This window comes from Crassostrea angulata, chromosome 4 (assembly GCF_025612915.1).
Source record: "Crassostrea angulata isolate pt1a10 chromosome 4, ASM2561291v2, whole genome shotgun sequence".
NCBI classification, from domain to species: domain Eukaryota; kingdom Metazoa; phylum Mollusca; class Bivalvia; order Ostreida; family Ostreidae; genus Magallana; species Magallana angulata.
Genome location: NC_069114.1, coordinates 50,043,320 through 50,062,674, shown reverse-complemented (window position 1 = coordinate 50,062,674; position 19,355 = coordinate 50,043,320). Strand labels below are relative to the sequence as shown.

The window sequence follows — 19,355 nt, the reverse complement described above, 5'->3', positions numbered from 1 at the left end:
TTTTGCAAAAATATTATTGTCAAAACATTTTCAATAGCATACACATTTCTAAGAGGTGATAACAAAAGTCTAGCGGGTAAACATATAATTTTCTTATGTATTGTTGGAGTGCATATCTACATTGTATGATTTAAAACAAGGTTATCTATGATTGAGCCCATTTATTGCCGAGTATAGGACTACCTTAATGTCTGAAATCTGAAATGCTTGAGCATTGAATAGATATTTAATTTATTGAAGATATCTTGAAAACAATTTGCCGACATTTTTACTAATCAAGCGCGATTGACGTAAATATGGGTATAATTCATTCACTGATATACATCATTAATAGATACCACTTATATACAGGGGGAAATTGCAGTTTATATAAAGTAATAGAGATAACTTGCAAATGGAAAAATAGATGTTTACTTTGAGGCAGGATAGGGTGATGTAGTCTAAACATATCCACAACAATCCAGTCCTTTGAATTAACAGCAGCATATCTGTTTAACATGTGCATGTATAGAATTCTCTAATACTCTTTTCTGTTGACACCAATATCCAAATAAAAATTAAAAATCGTTTCTTTTATAAAAAAAAAATTATTTTAAAAAAAACTATGCAAAAAAATACAAGACATTAGACTAAACTTTTTAAATTCAAAACAAAAAAAATACATATGACTTTTTGGAAAGTGTCTGTCATCCGCCATGTATAACTGTCTTACAAAATACCGGTACACCCCAATCAATAAATTAATATCATCAATATCAAATGACATATCAAATTTATTACTTTAATCTCTATTCCTGCTGAGTAGTGTTGATTTTTCCTTTGTACCTTGAACACGGAGATAACACCACTTTTCACCCCTGGTTAATGTATGCTATTTAGGATAACCTGATATATGAGTCTGCATTAGGAAATCATATATTTTGTAAAATTTCTATCTTCAAAGGACAACTAAACGGTGAGTTCCATTACTAAAAGAACATACACTTCTACCTATAGTTCATCTTTTTTACTTTGCGAAGGAAAATTTTAAGGTACTGAGTTGGTAAATCAAATCAAACAAGTTTTACGTATTAGGCGCTGTGTGTACTAATTTTGTAACATTCTTTTTTCTAGATACTGATTTTCATTTCACGACAATCCTTAATATCCGCTTTCTCAACAAGGCTAAGGACCTAGTATTTTTCACAATGTCAGTTTTAGCGAAAGAATTGGGTGATGATTTTCTATGTTGCGTTTTATGTCAGGAATTACTTAAAGTTCCAAGACTTTTGCCCTGCCTACATTCCATTTGTAGTTCATGTGCAAGTTTCAGGCTAGATAAAAGTGATAAGTTCATTAGCTGCCCGATATGTGAAGACATGGTGACCATTTCAAATTTTGAAAATACATATCTAAATCCCTGGTTAAAGAATATCATAAGTGTTATCAAAATAACTCAAAACTCTGAAGGGAAATTCTGTTCTTTTTGTGAGTTGAAAGGTGGATATCAAGAAGCTGTTGCTACATGCCTGACATGCTTTGACCTTTTATGCAAAACGTGCTGGGAAAGTCGACACACATTTACAACTTTGACAAAAGATCATCATGTGGTCTCTATTGAAGAAGCGCAAAGTGGATGTTATGATTCGGAGATGAGATCAAATCAAACTATATGTTGTTCCGTCCACAAGAAGGAGTATTACAAATTCTTTTGCAAGACCTGTGATGTCCCAATATGTCGAGATTGCACAGTTTTACAACACAGATCACACGACCACATTTCACCAAAAGACGCCCTAAAATATTCTGAACTGTGTTTACAGAAAGAAATAGACCGCGTTGAAAAGGGTATTATTCAACTGAAGATACAACAATCTGAACTTGATAAACAATCAAAAGATTCTGAAAACTGTGAAGAAAATTTGAGAATTCAAATTGAGACAACCTGTAACAGCATGATAAATAAAATCAATGCTCAGAGGAGATCGTTGGAAAGAAGTTTGACTCAGTCGCTTAAAAACCCTAAGGAAAAAACAAAATTAAAAACCGAACTGGCGAAAAACAAAATAAGACTACTCGAAAGGACCACATCGTTTTGTAAATTCTTGCTTAAATATGGAACAGACTTTGAAATACTGAGTCTGCAAAGTTTAGTTATGAGAAGGGTTAAACATACTTCAGTTAAACTTGATCAGTGTCCATCTTCAGAAAACAGAGTAACAATGCCAAGGTTATCTACAAGTTGGAAGGAACCGGATTTTAAATTGATTTTTGAAAATGGACTTAATGCAGTGGAAAACGACACATTACCAATGGAAACAAAAAGCGTACAGACAGACGAAGAAGAAAAGAACAAAACTGTAATGGGTATATCTCAAAGTGATGTTGGTATACAGTGCAACATCATAGAGCGCGATATACTAAAGGGGGATAAAGCCGTACAAACTTGCCGGTATAGCGATATGATTATACAATGTTCTTTGCTAGCAACTCGTTGCTTTGTTAACTTACAAACTCCAAAAATCAGTTGTTTATCATGGATGACTAATGAATCTTTTATTGCTGTTGACCAGTGCAATAGCAATGTAAATTTGTGCTTTTTGGCGTTTTCTGGAAATGGTATGGTATTGGAAAACTGTATTAACTCAACAGTAACTAGCTGGTGTATAGCAATAAGAACAGGGTCTTCAGAAATAATTGTTTTGGACCACAATTGGAGCAAAAAGAATTGTGTATCTAATGTATCTGTCTTATTCGCTACTCCGCCACTTTCGATTCTCCTTGCCTGTACTACAAATTACGCCATTTCGGTCTTTTCGCATGGTATGACACTTTTAAAAAGGCTGGAGTTTACTGATACAAAAGGAAATCCCTTAGTTTTAAAAGATCCACGATTTGGTTGTATCTTTTCCTCTGGTAAATTTGCAGTGTCAGACTTCGACAATGACTTTGTTTTCATATTTGACGAAAACGCCCGATTGTTCCGCAAGGAATTTTGTTTTCCCGGTCCAATAGCCATTGACAAAGATGACCTGATCTACATTGCTGATTTTTACGAACATCGTGTCATTGTGACAAATTTTGAAGGATCCCTCAGGAACACAATTAATTTGTTACCTCATGTGTCTCATCCAAGAAGCATCTCCATCAGTTCTGACTACAAACTTGCTGTTGCTTTTAGAAACAGCGTTGCCCTATTCCAACTAAGAATAGAAAACGTTTCATAAATACATTGTAAAAATTGATTATTTCAGGGATCATAATTGTACAAAAATGAAACTAATAATCATAGAATTAACAATATAAGATATTATGTCACTTAATAGTTTAAATGCGTATATAAAAAAATGAGGATGCTACATAATATAAATTAATCTAATTTCAAATTGTGTTTTATATGTATTTTAATGCATGTTCTGTAATTGAAAACTGATTTAGTACCTACTAGAGGAAAATCAAACTGAGAGTTAATGTTCCCTTTAAGTCAATAAGATTGATTGTAACTGAACTACCCGCGAATTTGCTTTATCTATATGCAATGTTTTAACTGTCCTGGTACAATCACGTCATTTCATAATAATAGGTGTAAATAAATTTATATCACTCCATGAAATTATTTATGTTAAGGGGCATTTTTAACTAGGTCTTGAATATTTTATTTCAAGCGTTTTCGCTTACTGTAAATCGTATTACATTTGGCGTGCATTATATTTGGTGGAAAAAAGTTGATGAATTTATGCATTTATCGATGTACTTAATTTAGCGGAAACCGCATTACGCCAAAAACGTCAAATACAATACACAGCCAAATTTAATACGTTAACAGTATTTCAATCCTCTGAAAATGAATTTCTTGACTCCTTTCAAGTTTAAGTTCTTTAGAATGATAAATTGTAATTAAGAAGGTTGTGTGGTTATCAAATTAATCATTAAATATGTCTTTTAATGCGATTTTTAGCTATTAACATTTGTGTAGCATAAAACATGTCTTTGCAGAGATCCTCTTTTCAAAAAGAATAATGTATTTTAGAACTATCCACGACTCACACATCTCAATACAAAAACATATCTCTTGTTTCAGGGAAAAACCTTTGACTTAAGGTTTTGTGTTAATTATCAGAGCCTTTAGAAGCATGCAAAATACAACTGTGTACATTCTTTTCATAACCTTTATTAGAAATTTTACACAAAACTTTTTTACAAAAGCAAGTCTTTCAGGGCAGCTAACAGGATATCTGGTATAAAACATGATTGTAATTTTTACGAAATTTCTCTATTGTTCAAACAATTTTAAGGATAAACTTTGAATATGGGTGTAACGAATATTGGTCAAATTTTCACCAACATTGTATTTTTTAAAGTGCGTGCCATTTTATTTCGATGTATTTTTTCTGTCCATTCACTATCAATGGTAATGTAATTTTTGAAAATGCTTGACTTTTCAATTAGATTGACAATTATATGTTAAAGACGTTTTCCATTATTATATTTTATCTCTTTGTAGTTCAAAGTGTTTTTGAATTATCTCAACAACAAAGTATGTTAAAACCCAAGCATTTTGTCTCAATGCTCATTTAATAACGTCAATTATAGAATATTTATGGTCCGTTTTCTATATCTATGGTCAGTAGTTCTATATGTTTGGTCCATATCTCTATATTTTTAACATTAAATGTTTATTTTTTAATATCGTCGATCCTATAACACCCCTGCGAGTGTGTTCGGAATGTTTTCTTTATCGTTGCTAAGTATGTTATATGTCTCTTAAATTTTGAATGTTAAATTGTTATAATGAAGGGAGAATTTCCATAAAATAGCAGTCAATGTGACCGGATGTTGATTTCAAAAAGAGAAACAGGTAGATGCCGTGGTCATCTCTACTACTACGCGTTTCTTTGAAAACAAGATATTTTTGCACGATGTTTGCTCACGCATCCGAATTTTACATTCTATTTTGGGGGGGTTTTCATATAGAAGGCTAAAATTTAATACAAATTTTCATCAGTATTCCATGGCGGCTTATGGAAATATAGAACTAATATCAGATGCCCTCTCAAACTTACCTGTCACCAATGATTCGTAAGTTATTAATACTAGTATCTCAAACACACCTGTCACCAACGATCCGTAAGTTATTATTATCTCAAACATACATGTCATCAATGATTCGTAAGATATTATCTCAAATACACATGTCACCATTATCCGTAAGTTATTATTATCTCAAACACACATGTCACCAATGATTCGTAAGTTATTATCTCAAACACACATGTCACCAATGATTCGTAAGTTATTATTATCTCAAACACACCTGTCGTCAATGATTCGTAAGTTATTATTATCTCAAACACACCTGTCACCAATGATTCGTAAGTTATTATTATCTCAAACACACCTGTCGTCAATGATTTCCAGCAATAATATCTCAAACAAATATTTTACCAATGCGTAATTTTTGTGTTATTTATCCTTATTACCATTGTGTCGTACGTTATGTCAGTCGTTTGAATGAGTTGTAAGTTATTAATCCCTCTTATCAATGAAACATAGGTTTATAATCATTATGAGTTGTAGGTTATAAATCCTTCTTACCAATGAGTCCTAAGTCATTAAACCTTTTCTCCAATGACTCATGTTATTTACTTGAATCTCAAGCACTCCTTACGAGTTATAATCAATCAATCAATCATATCTCAATAATCATAAAAGGTTAATCAATAGAACATACAGCTGTGTGCGATTCAGATTCTTATACTTTTGTCAATATAATGATGATGATGATGATGATGATGATGATGATGATGATGATGATGATGGTGATGATTTTTTTAGCTTGTAATTACAGATATTTTACTCTGTATGAGTTACCAAACCTTAAGGGTCCAAACGTGACATCTCTTCGTGTTATCCGCTGTATCACCAAGGTTTGATTCGAGCACGTTTTTAACGTTACCTCCTTTGATTTTAAAATACCCGTTGATTTTGTGAGGTGTAAAATTCAGACTTATTTGTGAATAATCATGAGGTACATTTTGTAGAGAGATTTGTTCAGGCTCATCGGTAGAACTGGTTAAAAGAACACTCGCCCAACAAGGGGTCACGAACGTAACCTGCGAGGTCAACCTAAACATCAGTTTTAGAATTAACAATTCTTTGAATAAAAAAGTTACATTGAATTCGTGTTTTTGCTTTATACACGTAATATATATACATTGAATTCTCTATTTTCCAGTTCGCTAAAGTTTCAGTTTTGTTCAGAGGATCCGAGATTACCTTTATGTACTAAGGACTGTGACACTAGCGGCACGTGATCCGTTCATGGTCACATGATCACATTGTGGTTTGCCATCGTTTTCTGTAAAATGTTATTCCTAATAAAATTTTTTTAGTATATTTGATTCATTCTTGTAATAACCATTATTAAGCTTTTGTTGTAGAAAAGAATTTCAAGTGAACTGATTTAGCCAAATAATTTGATTACAGAGAAAAACGAATCAGTTGGAATTTTTATATTGCATGTGTATTATAAAATTGTACTTTACTGCATCAAAGGCGGTGTGATCATAATCAATAAAAGTGTCTTTTATTGGCGTGAAAACTTTTCACTTTTTCAATATCTTGTTATTCATTTTCTAAAACGTGTCCGAATTGTTTGCCAGTATGTTGAAAAACAAGATACCGAAGACTTTTGTTTTAAGCTTAAGGGGGGGGGGGATCTCATGCGCTTTAAGTAGTTTATCATGTTGAATTTAAATGAAAATATGAAAATTTTCCGCTGTTGATTTTACTATGTTGTTATTCCACGACGGGTAGCAACATCATTGGGGGAGTTTAAGCTCAGAAAAAAATAAGATTTCCTTATCCAATCTTCCCTCTTCTTATTTGTTGATGTATCATCGGGGTATATCAAAATCCAGTTGAAAAAAAACCAGATTATAAGTTGCTTAAAGAGTATGCCTCAGTGAGAGACTTTTGGAATGATTAGATTTTTAGGGTAGGTCTCTCTTAACTCTGATATGATAATATGTTACGTACATGTCTGTGGAAAAAACTTGTTGTTGATTGAATTTCATGAGAGACATAAACAACATTTATGTTATGTATTTTATTTTATGTCTCTGATTTCAATGATAATCATTTCTATACAAATATATTATTCCGGAACTAATATTTCCTAATTAAGGAGGTTTTAACGTTTATCAAAATCTTCCTCATTCAAGTGTTTATTACTATGTTGTTTTAGAATCGGGAAGGTGTGACATGAAATGACAATGGAGCTGACGCAAGTCGGGAAAGTGAAAGAGGTGTTTATTTAGAAAAAGTATCAGAAATGTGATTTTTCTTTACTTAAAACTAAAGCAATTATGAGGAGGCAATAATTCATCTGTAACACTAAAATCGGTTGCTTAGTAAAGATGGAATCTCCATCTGGAAAAGAGAATTTGAAATCAAGTGTCTCCGATGAAAAAGAGGATAAGTCTGAAAATGATCTACTAGCTTCAAACGAGGGACATAAAATAGCAAACAGTAAACATTCGTCGGATAGTGAATACGAATCGGCAGAAGAAGATCAAAACATCGTAGATGACGAGGGAGAGGAGATCGAAGAGATCCTTACAGAGGAGGTCAAAAAGGTTGGAATTATAGTCTATCCCAGGATATTATTGTCGCACATTTTCTTAAATTATTCTATATTCAAAAATAACTCTAAGTTCAAACGATGTGCTTTCAATAGTATGAAAAATTCCCAAGATTTCTCTTTTGATTTTCTCCTGGGTTGCCCCCCTCTAGCTTGTCAGGTTCAATACATTGCGGTTAAAAATAAATAGTCTACGGGTATTTTCCATTACCAAGGAGATGAAGGTACCCGGATGGTAACATAGATAAAAGTGTGAGTTTATTCTGAGTGACCTCCAAATGGAGAAAGGATGTAAACATTCCCCTTTATAAATCTCGGTAAGAAATTGGTTTTTGTTCTTGACGTGAATTTTTCTGAGTGAAAAACGATAATGTGTCAATGAAGATATATTGAAAGTTTTCCCTTTCATCATTTCAAATGCACTGCCCTTGCGCGTATGTATATTTTCATAGAAAATCGTTTAGAAAAGCGGCAATACTATCTTGTATTGCATGTTGTAACAATACAGAGTTCCACAACACCTCCAGGGTCCTTTGAGTTCCGTCTTTATCAGCCCTTTGATTGTATTTTTGTGTATCATCATCAGGGTTGTCTCTAAAAATTGAAGTAGAAGGAGGAAATGAAAAAGTAGAAGGGGGGTCTGGAGGTCTTGCTTATAGCTACATTGTGTTTGAAATGCAAAAATAGCCGGGTAATTAAGGCATTATAGGTGGGGGAATTCCCCGCCTCCTGGGTCTTAGAGACAACCCTGCATCATGATCATTTACCTACAGGTTTGCATAGTCAATTATTAATTACCTTAGATTGGAATTGTATATTGGATTATATACTGAGTACCCAAACTCTGTCACCATCGCTAAATTTACGCTAAATCAAGAACATCGCTAAATGCCATGCAAATATGTGCAAGAATAGTCACATTCAGGAATACGCTAATTCAAATCCACGCCAACTCGTTCAAAAACTAATTTCCGCCAAATATCGTACACGCCAAATATAAAACGTTGACAGTAACTCCATCACCCACATGCTCTATGATATGCCAGGAAATGAAGACACATTGACAATTTAGTTTAAACTCAATTTGTTTAAGTTATGATACTGCAAGTTATGATAAGTAAAAATGGTGCATACAATTTAAATGGTATATAATTTCATTGAAATGAAATGATTGCCAGAATAAAAAATGGGTCATTGTACCAACAAAAACAAAGACCTTTTCAGAATGTGGGGGTGTCATTTGGACTGAAAAAAAAATGTATTAATACATGTACCCTAAATGAAAAATGTATTACATGTGAATGTTTCATCTTGACCTCTCTAAAAATGATTGATCAATGTTAATGATTGAATAGGCCTGCATGTCAGAGATATCGATGTTTCAGTGCTCCTGTGAAAAAGTGTCAGCCGATTTCACGTAATTAATGGTGAATAGAATGAACAAGGTGTAATCTTAATATTTTTAACACATTCTTGAATTTAATTGTTTTAAGTTGTGAACATTTGATTAAAGATATTTGAGATGCAAAGAATGATGTCATAAACGAGCTAGATTTCAAATGGCTAGGAGTTTCCCGAAAATGGCGGTGTTAGGGAAGTGAAGGAGTTAGAGGGCTATGCGATTCATGTAAAACACTGAATAAAAAGTGAAAATCTTATAAATAAAATGTGCCATGGTTTTGTTATTATATTGCCACAAGGGAAGTTATCTTACAGTATTCCAGAAATGTCCAGTTTATATTTTTTATTTGAAATAACAACATCCAGTTAAGTTACAAAGTGAGCTTTTGTGTGGATTGGAGACAAGAAACTTCTGTATGTCATGTTGATAATTTTGTTTGTCTGAAACCTGCTCGGGCAGTAACTTGGTTGATCAAATTTTGTCGTACATTGTCCTCTGTTATGTAAACAAGAACTTAGTAATTAATGGATTGGAATAGTATGCTAAAATTATAAGGGGGTAGTCTCTGTATTTTTCCATCAATAATGAAAGGGAATGAATAAACAGTAGTTCTGAGAACACGTCACAAGTGAAGACTTCTCACAGGGAACCTCAGAAGAGCTGACCACTAGTATACCTAGTTTATCCTAAAATAGCTTACAGAACTGTCAGAATGTGACTATGTCTCAGGTACTCCATTGTTACAGCAATTTCTGTAACTTCACAGGGCCGACAATAGATAAATGTTATGTATTTGTACAATTTAGGATATGTATGTCCATGGCAGACAAATGGGATGAAATGGGAGGCTCGTACTTCTTACTGTAAGTTAATCTCCTTGTTTGGTATTTTAAGGAAAGAAGAAGCGAAGCACAAGTACAGAAGGAGGAAGGGAATGATTTCTTCAAGAAGCAAGAATACGAATTGGCCATTAAGTCATACAGCCGTGCCATCAAGTTATGTCCAAAAGATTTTGTCAAGGACAGGGCCATTCTATTCTCTAACAGGGCAGCATGTCGGATGAAAAAGGTTAGCACAGATGAAAATCATAGATGTAATTGCAAACCTTTTCTTTTGATATTTATTCATTCATTTAGAATACTGTTTACAAGGTTATTTTGTCCCATGGGGTTTTTTCCCACCCTTCTTCACTTGCAATCAGTTTCACTTTGTGTTGAATTAGCCCAAACACAGTTGTGTTAAAAGAGAGGTAATTGAGACTTTTGAATTCGTCGTGTCTTATATTGGCCTGTTGACAATTGAAGTGAAAGGGGAAAAAATAAGATGAGGGAAAATATTTCCCTTTGTACAGTATTTGTTCTGCATATTTTGAACACACATATTTTATTCAATTAGAGTGAGAATGAGGAAGCCATCTTAGACAGTAACAAAGCCTTGGAGCTTCACCCTCAGTATCTGAAGGCGTTGCTGCGGCGGGCGGAGCTATATGAGAAGGTGGACAAACTGGAGGAGGCGCTAGCGGACTACCAGAAGGTGGTGGAGATGGACCCCTCACAACACCCAGCCCGGGCAGCATGTTTGGTAAGTCACAACACCCAGCCTGGGCAGCATGTCTGGTAAGTCACCATACCCAGCCTGCACAGCATGTCTGGTAAGTACAATGGGGAATCTCCAACTCCTTATAATATTAGACGATGGGGGAAATGCATGGTTTCATCACAACACCCAGCCAGGGCAGCATGTCTGGTAAGTAGAAGGGGGAATCTCCAACTGCTATAACAATCAGCTGGTTGGGTATACACATGGTTTCACAACAACACACAGCCCAGGCAGCTCTGGGAAGTAGTCAAAGGTTCTGGGAGGGTTGTATCTGGTGATCAGTCTAGGGGAGGGAGATAATCCACCCAATACCCAGCCCAGGCAGCTAGTCTGCCAAGTATGTGGTTAAGAGTCTCACAATTCTTAACCCATGGTGCCACATATGATAAGTCAGAATAGGGAGTGGATGTTATATTAATCCTGTGTGTCCTATTGCATTGTAAAATACACTTGTTTATTCTGTATATTTTGATATAAATGCATTACAGAACTGCAAAGCACAAAGCTATACCTAATTCACAAAAAGATGGTAATTGTTTTTTTGTCATTGATTTATGGTCAGGGAACTTCTGAGGGATTCATTCTTGTTTTGCAGAGATTACCAGAGCAGATAAAAGAGAAAAACGAAAAGATGAAAGAAGAAATGATTGGTAATTAATTAGATAAAAATCATGAAAACTAAAGATTTATTTTTTATATTCTTGCTTATAGGTCTGATTTTAGGACTACGAGTAAAAAAAAAAATCACAGTCCTACTGGCAGTAATTTTTCACAGCATAGAGTAAACAAGCAAAAAAAATTCATTTTTTAACACTGATACATTTTCAACATTTGACTTATAATCCCAAATACACAAATTTGAATTTAAATATGATAAATGCACAAAAAATTGTTTTCTAAAAAAAAAAATAAGGTTCATCATATTATCCCAAGACACCATTACAGACTGTGTTATACTGTCTGCAAAATTGGGTCTTGAAAGTCAAAATATTTACTGTTTCCCTGAAGTATTGTTATAGGTGGTGATCAGATATTTAGTGTATACAAGTAATTATTGTAAGATGGTGGCCTAAAGGGCGATCAATCACTCATACCTCAGGACCAAGATGACATGTAGCAGTATACACCAACATGTTACAGATATACTTACATCTGTCAATCCTTTGATTAATTATTGGCCTATAACCAAGATGCATCAGTCTGCAGATAAGCATTAATGAGTTTAAATTCTTCTTTTAAATTGTCAAAAATATTGTTGAGATATTTCAGCAGTTACTCCATGTTACTTTCTCATATTTTCAGGAAAACTGAAGGAGTTGGGTAACATGGTGCTAAAGCCCTTTGGACTCTCTACAGAAAACTTTCAGCTGAATCAGGACCCCAACTCGGGGGGCTACAATATCAACTTCAAGCAGGGCCCCTCTTCTTCCTGATGAATAGATAGAATGATCTTTGTACTGTTGAACAGAAATCCTAGTGCCCCGATCCTGATTGGGGTCAATTTCATGATCATGATCATTTGTGAAGAATGTTTTACTTTCACAGAATTGACACTAATTGTATTTTCATTTGATTTTAAAGTTTGTCTTTTTTATACTTGTTAATTGATCAGCAACAGAATCTGAGAGACGTGTTGTTATTATGTACATGTATGTGTATTTGGTGATTGAGTGACTGCTGAAAATTAATTCCTTTACTAATTCTATACAAACTTGAGTCTGCATTGTAGTGCGTGTGTTACAGATGGTGTGAAAATCGTGATAATGATAGTGACAAAGCTGTTTGTGTATCCAATCACTGGAATGTTTGTGTAATCGAATGTTGTTCTGTGACTGGTCTGTAAGTATGTTGTGGAATGTTTGTGTAATCGTATGTTGTTCTGTGACTGGTCTGTATGTATGTTGTGGAATGTTTGTGTAATCGTATGTTGTTCTGTGACTGGTCTGTATGTATGTTGTGGAATGTTTGTGTAATCGAATGTTGTTCTGTGACTGGTCTGTATGTATGTTGTGGAATGTTTGTGTAATCGAATGTTGTTCTGTGACTGGTCTGTATGTATGTTGTTCTGTGACTGGTCTGTATGTATGTTGTGTGTTCTGTGACTGGTCTGTATGTATGTTGTGGAAGTCAGCAGGTTATTACACCTGTCTTACGAGGAAATTGTTATCTATGTGTTTGTCACATTTCTTCTCATGGAGAAATAAACAATGGTATTTTATGATGATGTATTTTTTCTTCTATGTTTGAAATCCTTTTAGGGGGGGGGGGGGGGGGGGGGGGTAAAACTAAATGGGCTCTTTGTTCAATCAGATGTTGACACATTGGATTGTATGTCAGTACATAGATTTCTTGTGAAACTTAACACCTGTTTGACTTGTTAATCAGTTGTCCGCTGCATCACCTCTGTCCCATTATGATGTTAATTAAATCCAACTCATCGCTATGTAGATCTGTGATATCTTGAATATGATTGTACAGCGATTCCACGCTCATCAATTATTTGTTAATGTACATCTTTTTCAATGACTATCGTACAATTCAATTCTGATTTCAGAGAGTGGATTATCATTTTGGGCTACCAGAAGTTGAGATTATAATAGGGGGGTTTATCCTTGGGAAATGGAGTGTATGATCTTTTTTAATTACCGATACATTATTACCTCTGATGTCATTGTCAGAAACCCATGTCCAAATTCACATACCGGTACTCTAACTAAAATGGGTCAACTCATGGATTTATAAATAATATAAAATTTTCATTAAACGTATCAGTAATTAAATTTTGTTTAATTGTCAGCAAAATGAAGATCATGTTATGAAATTTGATATTTTTATTTTTTCAATTTTTGAAATTCCTTCACAAACTCAAAATGGAACCATTCCAATAGGGCATGAATTACTCATGAAAATGACCGTAGATCACCGAGTTGACCATAACTTGACAGCTAGGAAAGGTTACTACAGTTATCTCTCTTTGGACAGAGACTCCTCAATCCTTGCCAGTCAACACAGAACCAAACACTGTATTTTGTCACATTCATAACTGAATTCATCAACAGTGAAATGAAAATAACAAGTAAATTGTAGTAATTCCAGATTTATTTGACTGGTTATCTCAATATCACTCTGTAACCATAGTAACAGTTTAATAAAATTCAAAAATAGACTCTCTCTCTCTTTTTCTCCACTACAAACAGGTCCTTACTCATCAAGCATCTATCTGACTAGTGTTAAAGAAAAATGTCCCAAGTTCGAGGAGAAGTCCTTGGATTGCATTATTCTATGAATTGTGAAACTTGTGAGACAGGATATTTGGCCATTACAAAAAAACATGGAACAATTATAAAACAAACTGATTCCACTGATACATCATATATAATAACAAGTGAATGACAAAAAAGAGTATAAAAATCAAGGTCACTTAGATGTGAGATATGAGCAAGCCATGAAAATCAGGGTCTGTCTTACTAACATTAGAATGTTGTACAAGCTACCATAGTTCAAGAGCATCATTCTGTATATTTATTAAGCAGGAACAAGGGGACATGCCGAGAAAAAGACTTCACAGCATAACATAAAGAGTAAGTCTGATTCACATCTGCAATTGCAAATACATGCGTTTTTCTCAATTCATCATTAATGCTTGGTTCTAATAAATATATGTCTCCAGAAATTCTTTTGCAAAAAAAAAAATAGTTGAACTTAAAATAATAGAACTTAAACGGTTATTACTTTTGGGTCTTTGACCATTTGTCCCCAACTAAAAATCAATTTATTGGAACTTGCATGCAAATTAGAATTACAATACTGTAATCATATTTGACAGCATATATGCATAATTAGGGAAAACTTGCAGTCATGTTTTCTGGAATAAAATCCACAAAAAACAAAATAAATTCAAAAATAGTTTCAACAAGAAAACGTGCTGGGGTACATCTTTAGATTCACGTCACCTACACCTACACATATAAACCTTATCAGCACATTCAATATTCTTAAAAATTACCAAATTGGACATCTTGAATATTTCGTTAAAAATATATAAATTAATACATCATGATACATAACGAATAACATGTACAGTCTGGACCAACTTTTACTTGTGATCGACATTTTTTTTCTTTTTTCCCCTCACTTCAAATGTTTCTAGTACATGCAGTAAAAACTTACCATTTGAAAACATGAAAAATTTATCCCCCATACAAAGTAACAGTATAAAAATCTCATAAAAGTACAAAGAAAATGCATTCTTATCAAATTTTTAAAGATTTAAAAAAATCATTGAAGGAAAACTTATTCCATCAAATCTTGAATTACTAAAGATTGCACCTCCACTATGAACATATCAATATGTTGAAATCACAATAACTTTGAGGTCAAAATCCAAGCTGAACTTTCAAATTCATATACTGTGTATATAGCTATGTAATGATAATCACCAAATAAAAATTACTTTGCATAAAAATTGATTTTTGGAGATAAACTTGTTTTTATGGTCAATATGAAATGACGGCTGTATTGATGTGTGAATGAATGGAATGAAACTGTTGCTATCCAATGCAAACTGTGAAAATTAATTCATCACTGAAAACAAAAGTACATAACGTGGCTACTGAATCAGAATGACCGAATACTGACTTGATACAGGCGTTTCCTTTCTTGACGACACACATACTGTGACCAATAAACACACCTCAATGAAAGGATTCTAACAGAATCTCACATATTGTCAAAATGCACTCAAACCCAATGGACAAAAAAGATATACAAAATGTACAGATATAAAAAAAAAATGTTTCGATGATGACTCCATACTGTGTCAATATTGAGGTATATGAGAACTATGTAGAGAATGGGAGAAACTGAATGGCACAATGATCACAAAGAGCAGCACAGTTCATTCCTGGAACTCGCAAAACAATACAAAAAGAAGCTTGATCCATTTCTGGTAACTCGCTTTAAAAATTCACTGCCATTAATACATGTAAAGTTCTAGTTACAGAAAACAAAATCACAGCTCCCTCTTGTGCTCTACAAAAATCCTTCGCTGGACAATAAAGTCTGCAGACTTTTGGGTTGTGAGCTACTCTGTGCAGGAATTTGACTGTTTGAACCTTTCCTGTATGTCCAATTGGATCTCTCATTCACAATTCCTTTTTTAGAATGGATTATGCAGTATCTGCAAGAAAGAAAGTCAATGATATAAACTTTAATTTTCATGCAAGTTAATAAGTAGAAAAATTAGTTTCCTCAGTAATATACATTGACCTTGATTGAACACACAATGTCTGGACATGCGGTTTTTTTTAATGAGATTAATTCTTTGATACATTCAGTCTCTTTATCCATTATAATCACCTCATGTTGAAACCTTAAGTACCATCAAAATTTAGTTTATAATCTGATAAGATGATTAGAATAAACTAAGAGTCACTCAGAATGACAACAGCTGGGTATTGCTTAGAATCATCTGTACTTGACTGACTATAGATAGTAAATAGAACATTCAGAACATACTCTCTCTCTCTCTCTCTCTCTCTCTCTCTCTCTCTCTCTCTCTCTCTCTTAAGTCAAATTAATGATAATCAAGACATAACAACAGATTATAAAACAACAAGAATGATATACCAGATATAATATACACTGAACCTTACGTTTTATTTTTGGATGAAGACTGCTACAAGTCAAATTCTTTGAAGTCAATATGGTGGGTGTTAGTCACACTCTGTGCTGCAATGGTGGCTTGCTTGATGGCCACTTTGTATGGTCCCCGTTTCTTTCTGTTATAACGTAACTTAAAGTCCTCCAAGAATGGATACAGATCTGAACACTGAATGTGTGACATGGTGGACGAACCGAACCATGACACGTGGGCAAGTTTCCTGATCACGATTCCACCGTCCCTCTCACTGACACTGATTGACAACACCCGCCCTGGCCACCATGGAAAGCCCTTAATCTTTCCCCACACTATATCACCCACACGAATAGTCCGGCCGTCAGTGGCCATGCACTTTGGCACATCACGCGTCCTGATTTTCATCATCAGTGATTTGAACACATCATCGTTATTGGTGGGCGGAGCATCTGCAATGTCTTCTTTCTCCTCCTCCTCCTCTTCCTCTTCCACTGCTGGAATTTGTACTGGTTCGTAGTGATGTTGCTGAGAGACAAGCACTGGTTCATGGACCAACGATACTGGGTGGGGTTGATGATGAACAGGTGACACCGGATCTAGCTGATGTGAGGGAGGGGAAACCATTGGCAAGGGTGAAGACGTACGCTCGGGCGATAAAGGAATGTCTTCATCCTTAAAGTCAAATTCGCGCTCTGACGCAGATGATATCACAGAGTACTTGTCCGTGTCAATTATCACATATTTATCATGATTCTCAGAGCGAGAACTTGTTATGGAGTTACTAAGACTGTTGGTGCTATTTAAGGTCACAAAGTAATCATGATTTGAGTTCAGATAGTAGTCTGTGCTTTTATCACTAACACTATTATAATACACAGGAGATTTCTCTTTAGAGTCCAATGAGTCAACAATATCCCTGTCCATTTCCTGGCTCGCTGAGTCTATATCAGGCATTGACTCCTCACTCACTGTCATCACTAGTTCAGGAACGTTTTCATCGTTATCAAAATCTTCATCAGGGGCTTCCTCCTCTGGTATTTTCTCTTCCTCCTTCCTTGGACTTTTTTCTACAGAGTCAATGCTGAGCCTCTCACGACTCCTAAGTTTATACTCTTTCTTTTGCACCTGATCACTACTTTTTATCCGCACATTGCGTTTTGGTGATATCTCCTCTGGGAGATTCTGCTTTAAGGAAATATTTTTATTCACATTTTCTATATTGTTTGTGGTATTTTCTCGTCTTGGTGAGAGTCCTTTATTTTGTCGCCATGTGTAAAGCAATCTTGGTCGTTGAGCGGCATCACTTTGATTCTCTGTTGTACTTTCTAAATTCTCGTCCACACCTTCAGAAGGGGGGTTTTGATTTTTGTCTTCGTTTTCACCATGTTTGTGTTTATGTTTGCGTTTGTGTTTTTTGTGATGACTAGTGACATTTTCATTGCTACTTTCACTTTCTTTCTTCGGTTCATCTTCCATGCGTTTTGCACGGTCTTTAGTTTTGCGGAGATTTCTTTTGCTGGTTCTCCTATTTTTGTCTTGCTCAGTTGGACTCTCTTCTTTCACAGATTCCGCTTTCCCTTTAGATTTTACAGTAGTACCGTCTACCTCATCATGAAGTCTAGGCGGTATCTTTAACACTGTTCCCTCTCCGAATGAAATCTTGATAAACGGACTAGAACGAGTCACAACTGAGTTTTTATTACTGTCTGTTGATTTGGTGTTTTGAGGTTCCTTATTTGGCTCCTTGTTTTGGACGGACCTCCTCCGCAGTCCCTCACGAAGAGATTGCTGAGGTGCTTGGTTCTTTTGGTTGTTCTGTTTCACAATCTGTTGAACAGGCATGATTCCCTTCTCCGTCTCTTGACATACCGACTTGCACTTGCTACAGAGAGTTGACCGAGGACGTAGCCTGATGCTACGTGCTGGTCGGTCTTTGCTTGAACGTAAAATAAAGTTATTGACATGCTCTTCATTTCCACGCAAATAGGTGTGTCTGAAATTTGTAGCTGATATTTCTATGTCTTGATCTGCATTATTGTTGACACCAGAAGCACCGGGGTCGTCTTTTGAACCGTTCCCGTTCGCCGAAAAAGGCACACAAACACCATGTGGCAAATTTCTGTAAGGAAATGAAACAACATTGCTTTTTATGACATGTTTAGTATGTTGTCTTGAATGTGAAATGAAAAGCAGATGGTTAAGAAAAACAGTTTTGTATCAGTATTTGGCTGTGTTTATAACATAATATCTAGCTACCTTTTATTTATATCCAACAAAATGCCCTTGAAAAGTTTAGCACCATATTCTAAGCAAACAACCAAGACGTCTTCAATCGCATCTTCGATTGTTACAGGCAATTTCATGCCTTTTGAAATTGCCCCAGGTCTACTTCTTAGCTCCGCCATTTTTCGGGGTCTCCATTAAGATTTATCGCGCATGCGTGCACACATTTTCACAGCTCAATTTGCCTTTAAAACACCAGAATACAAGTAAATATTGCAATACATGGTTCAAATGTGACTTCATACATCTGAATAACACAATTCTTTTCCGTGAAAATTGGTAATAAAAACATACATATGTTTGCCGTGTAAAGCCAAGAAAGATAACTCTAATTTATTTCGCATGTGATCCAAATATTTCAGTGGCGGATATAATTTTTTAACCATTGAAATTTTTCGCTTATAAATAAGATCCAGATAATAAAAAATACCGCTGCGAGTCTAATACGCTTCCGTGAGATAATGTATGAAAAAAATCTATTTGTTTGAACTCTTTTAAAGTTTCTTTTCACAAAAAAAGATAATCTAAGTTTGCTTTAAAAGGTGTTCCAAACTTGTAACATGAAGGACGTTTTTAACTATGAACCGTGTATTGTTTAAAATTGATCCCACTACATCATTTTCACTGTTACATTTTCTTGTATCTATTTACGCTGGGATTTTTGTTGTTGTGGTTTTTCCTTTTATCATACTTCCCAAAAATGTAAATGAACAAAATTGAATAGGAATATGAAAACGTTAATTTCAAATTAAAAATGTTGAGTAGAATGTTATATGTTATGTTGCACAACTTTTATGTACACTTACAGTATG

The 19,355-nt window shown here is 34.6% G+C and overlaps 3 protein-coding genes and 1 long non-coding RNA gene across 4 annotated transcripts; 3 read left to right on the top strand and 1 right to left on the bottom strand.

The window, feature by feature from the left end:
* Nucleotides 1–1,129: 1,129 nt before the first annotated feature.
* LOC128181119 (E3 ubiquitin-protein ligase TRIM56-like) lies at nucleotides 1,130–4,408 on the top strand. The gene has a single exon (XM_052849390.1). It carries the CDS (start codon nucleotides 1,188–1,190, stop codon nucleotides 3,204–3,206), a length of 2,019 nt encoding a protein of 672 aa, XP_052705350.1. The 5' UTR covers nucleotides 1,130–1,187; the 3' UTR covers nucleotides 3,207–4,408.
* Nucleotides 4,409–7,228: 2,820 nt separating this feature from the next.
* Nucleotides 7,229–12,495, top strand: LOC128182420 (tetratricopeptide repeat protein 1-like). The gene is made up of 5 exons (XM_052851039.1): nucleotides 7,229–7,616; nucleotides 9,918–10,091; nucleotides 10,419–10,604; nucleotides 11,218–11,272; nucleotides 11,925–12,495. Exons 1-5 carry the CDS (start codon nucleotides 7,398–7,400, stop codon nucleotides 12,053–12,055), a joined length of 765 nt encoding a protein of 254 aa, XP_052706999.1. The 5' UTR covers nucleotides 7,229–7,397; the 3' UTR covers nucleotides 12,056–12,495.
* An 84-nt stretch (nucleotides 12,496–12,579) lies between these two features.
* On the top strand, nucleotides 12,580–12,843 carry LOC128182421 (uncharacterized). The gene is made up of 2 exons (XR_008243416.1): nucleotides 12,580–12,638; nucleotides 12,750–12,843. It is a non-coding gene; the product is annotated as an uncharacterized LOC128182421 (long non-coding RNA).
* An 860-nt stretch (nucleotides 12,844–13,703) lies between these two features.
* Nucleotides 13,704–18,836, bottom strand: LOC128181167 (PWWP domain-containing protein 2A-like). The gene is made up of 3 exons (XM_052849461.1): nucleotides 18,517–18,836; nucleotides 16,277–18,379; nucleotides 13,704–15,801 (listed from the first exon to the last, which is right to left on the bottom strand). The coding sequence occupies exons 1-2, from the start codon at nucleotides 18,663–18,665 to the stop codon at nucleotides 16,300–16,302; spliced, it is 2,229 nt and encodes a 742-aa protein (XP_052705421.1). The 5' UTR covers nucleotides 18,666–18,836; the 3' UTR covers nucleotides 13,704–15,801; nucleotides 16,277–16,299.
* Nucleotides 18,837–19,355: the final 519 nt, after the last annotated feature.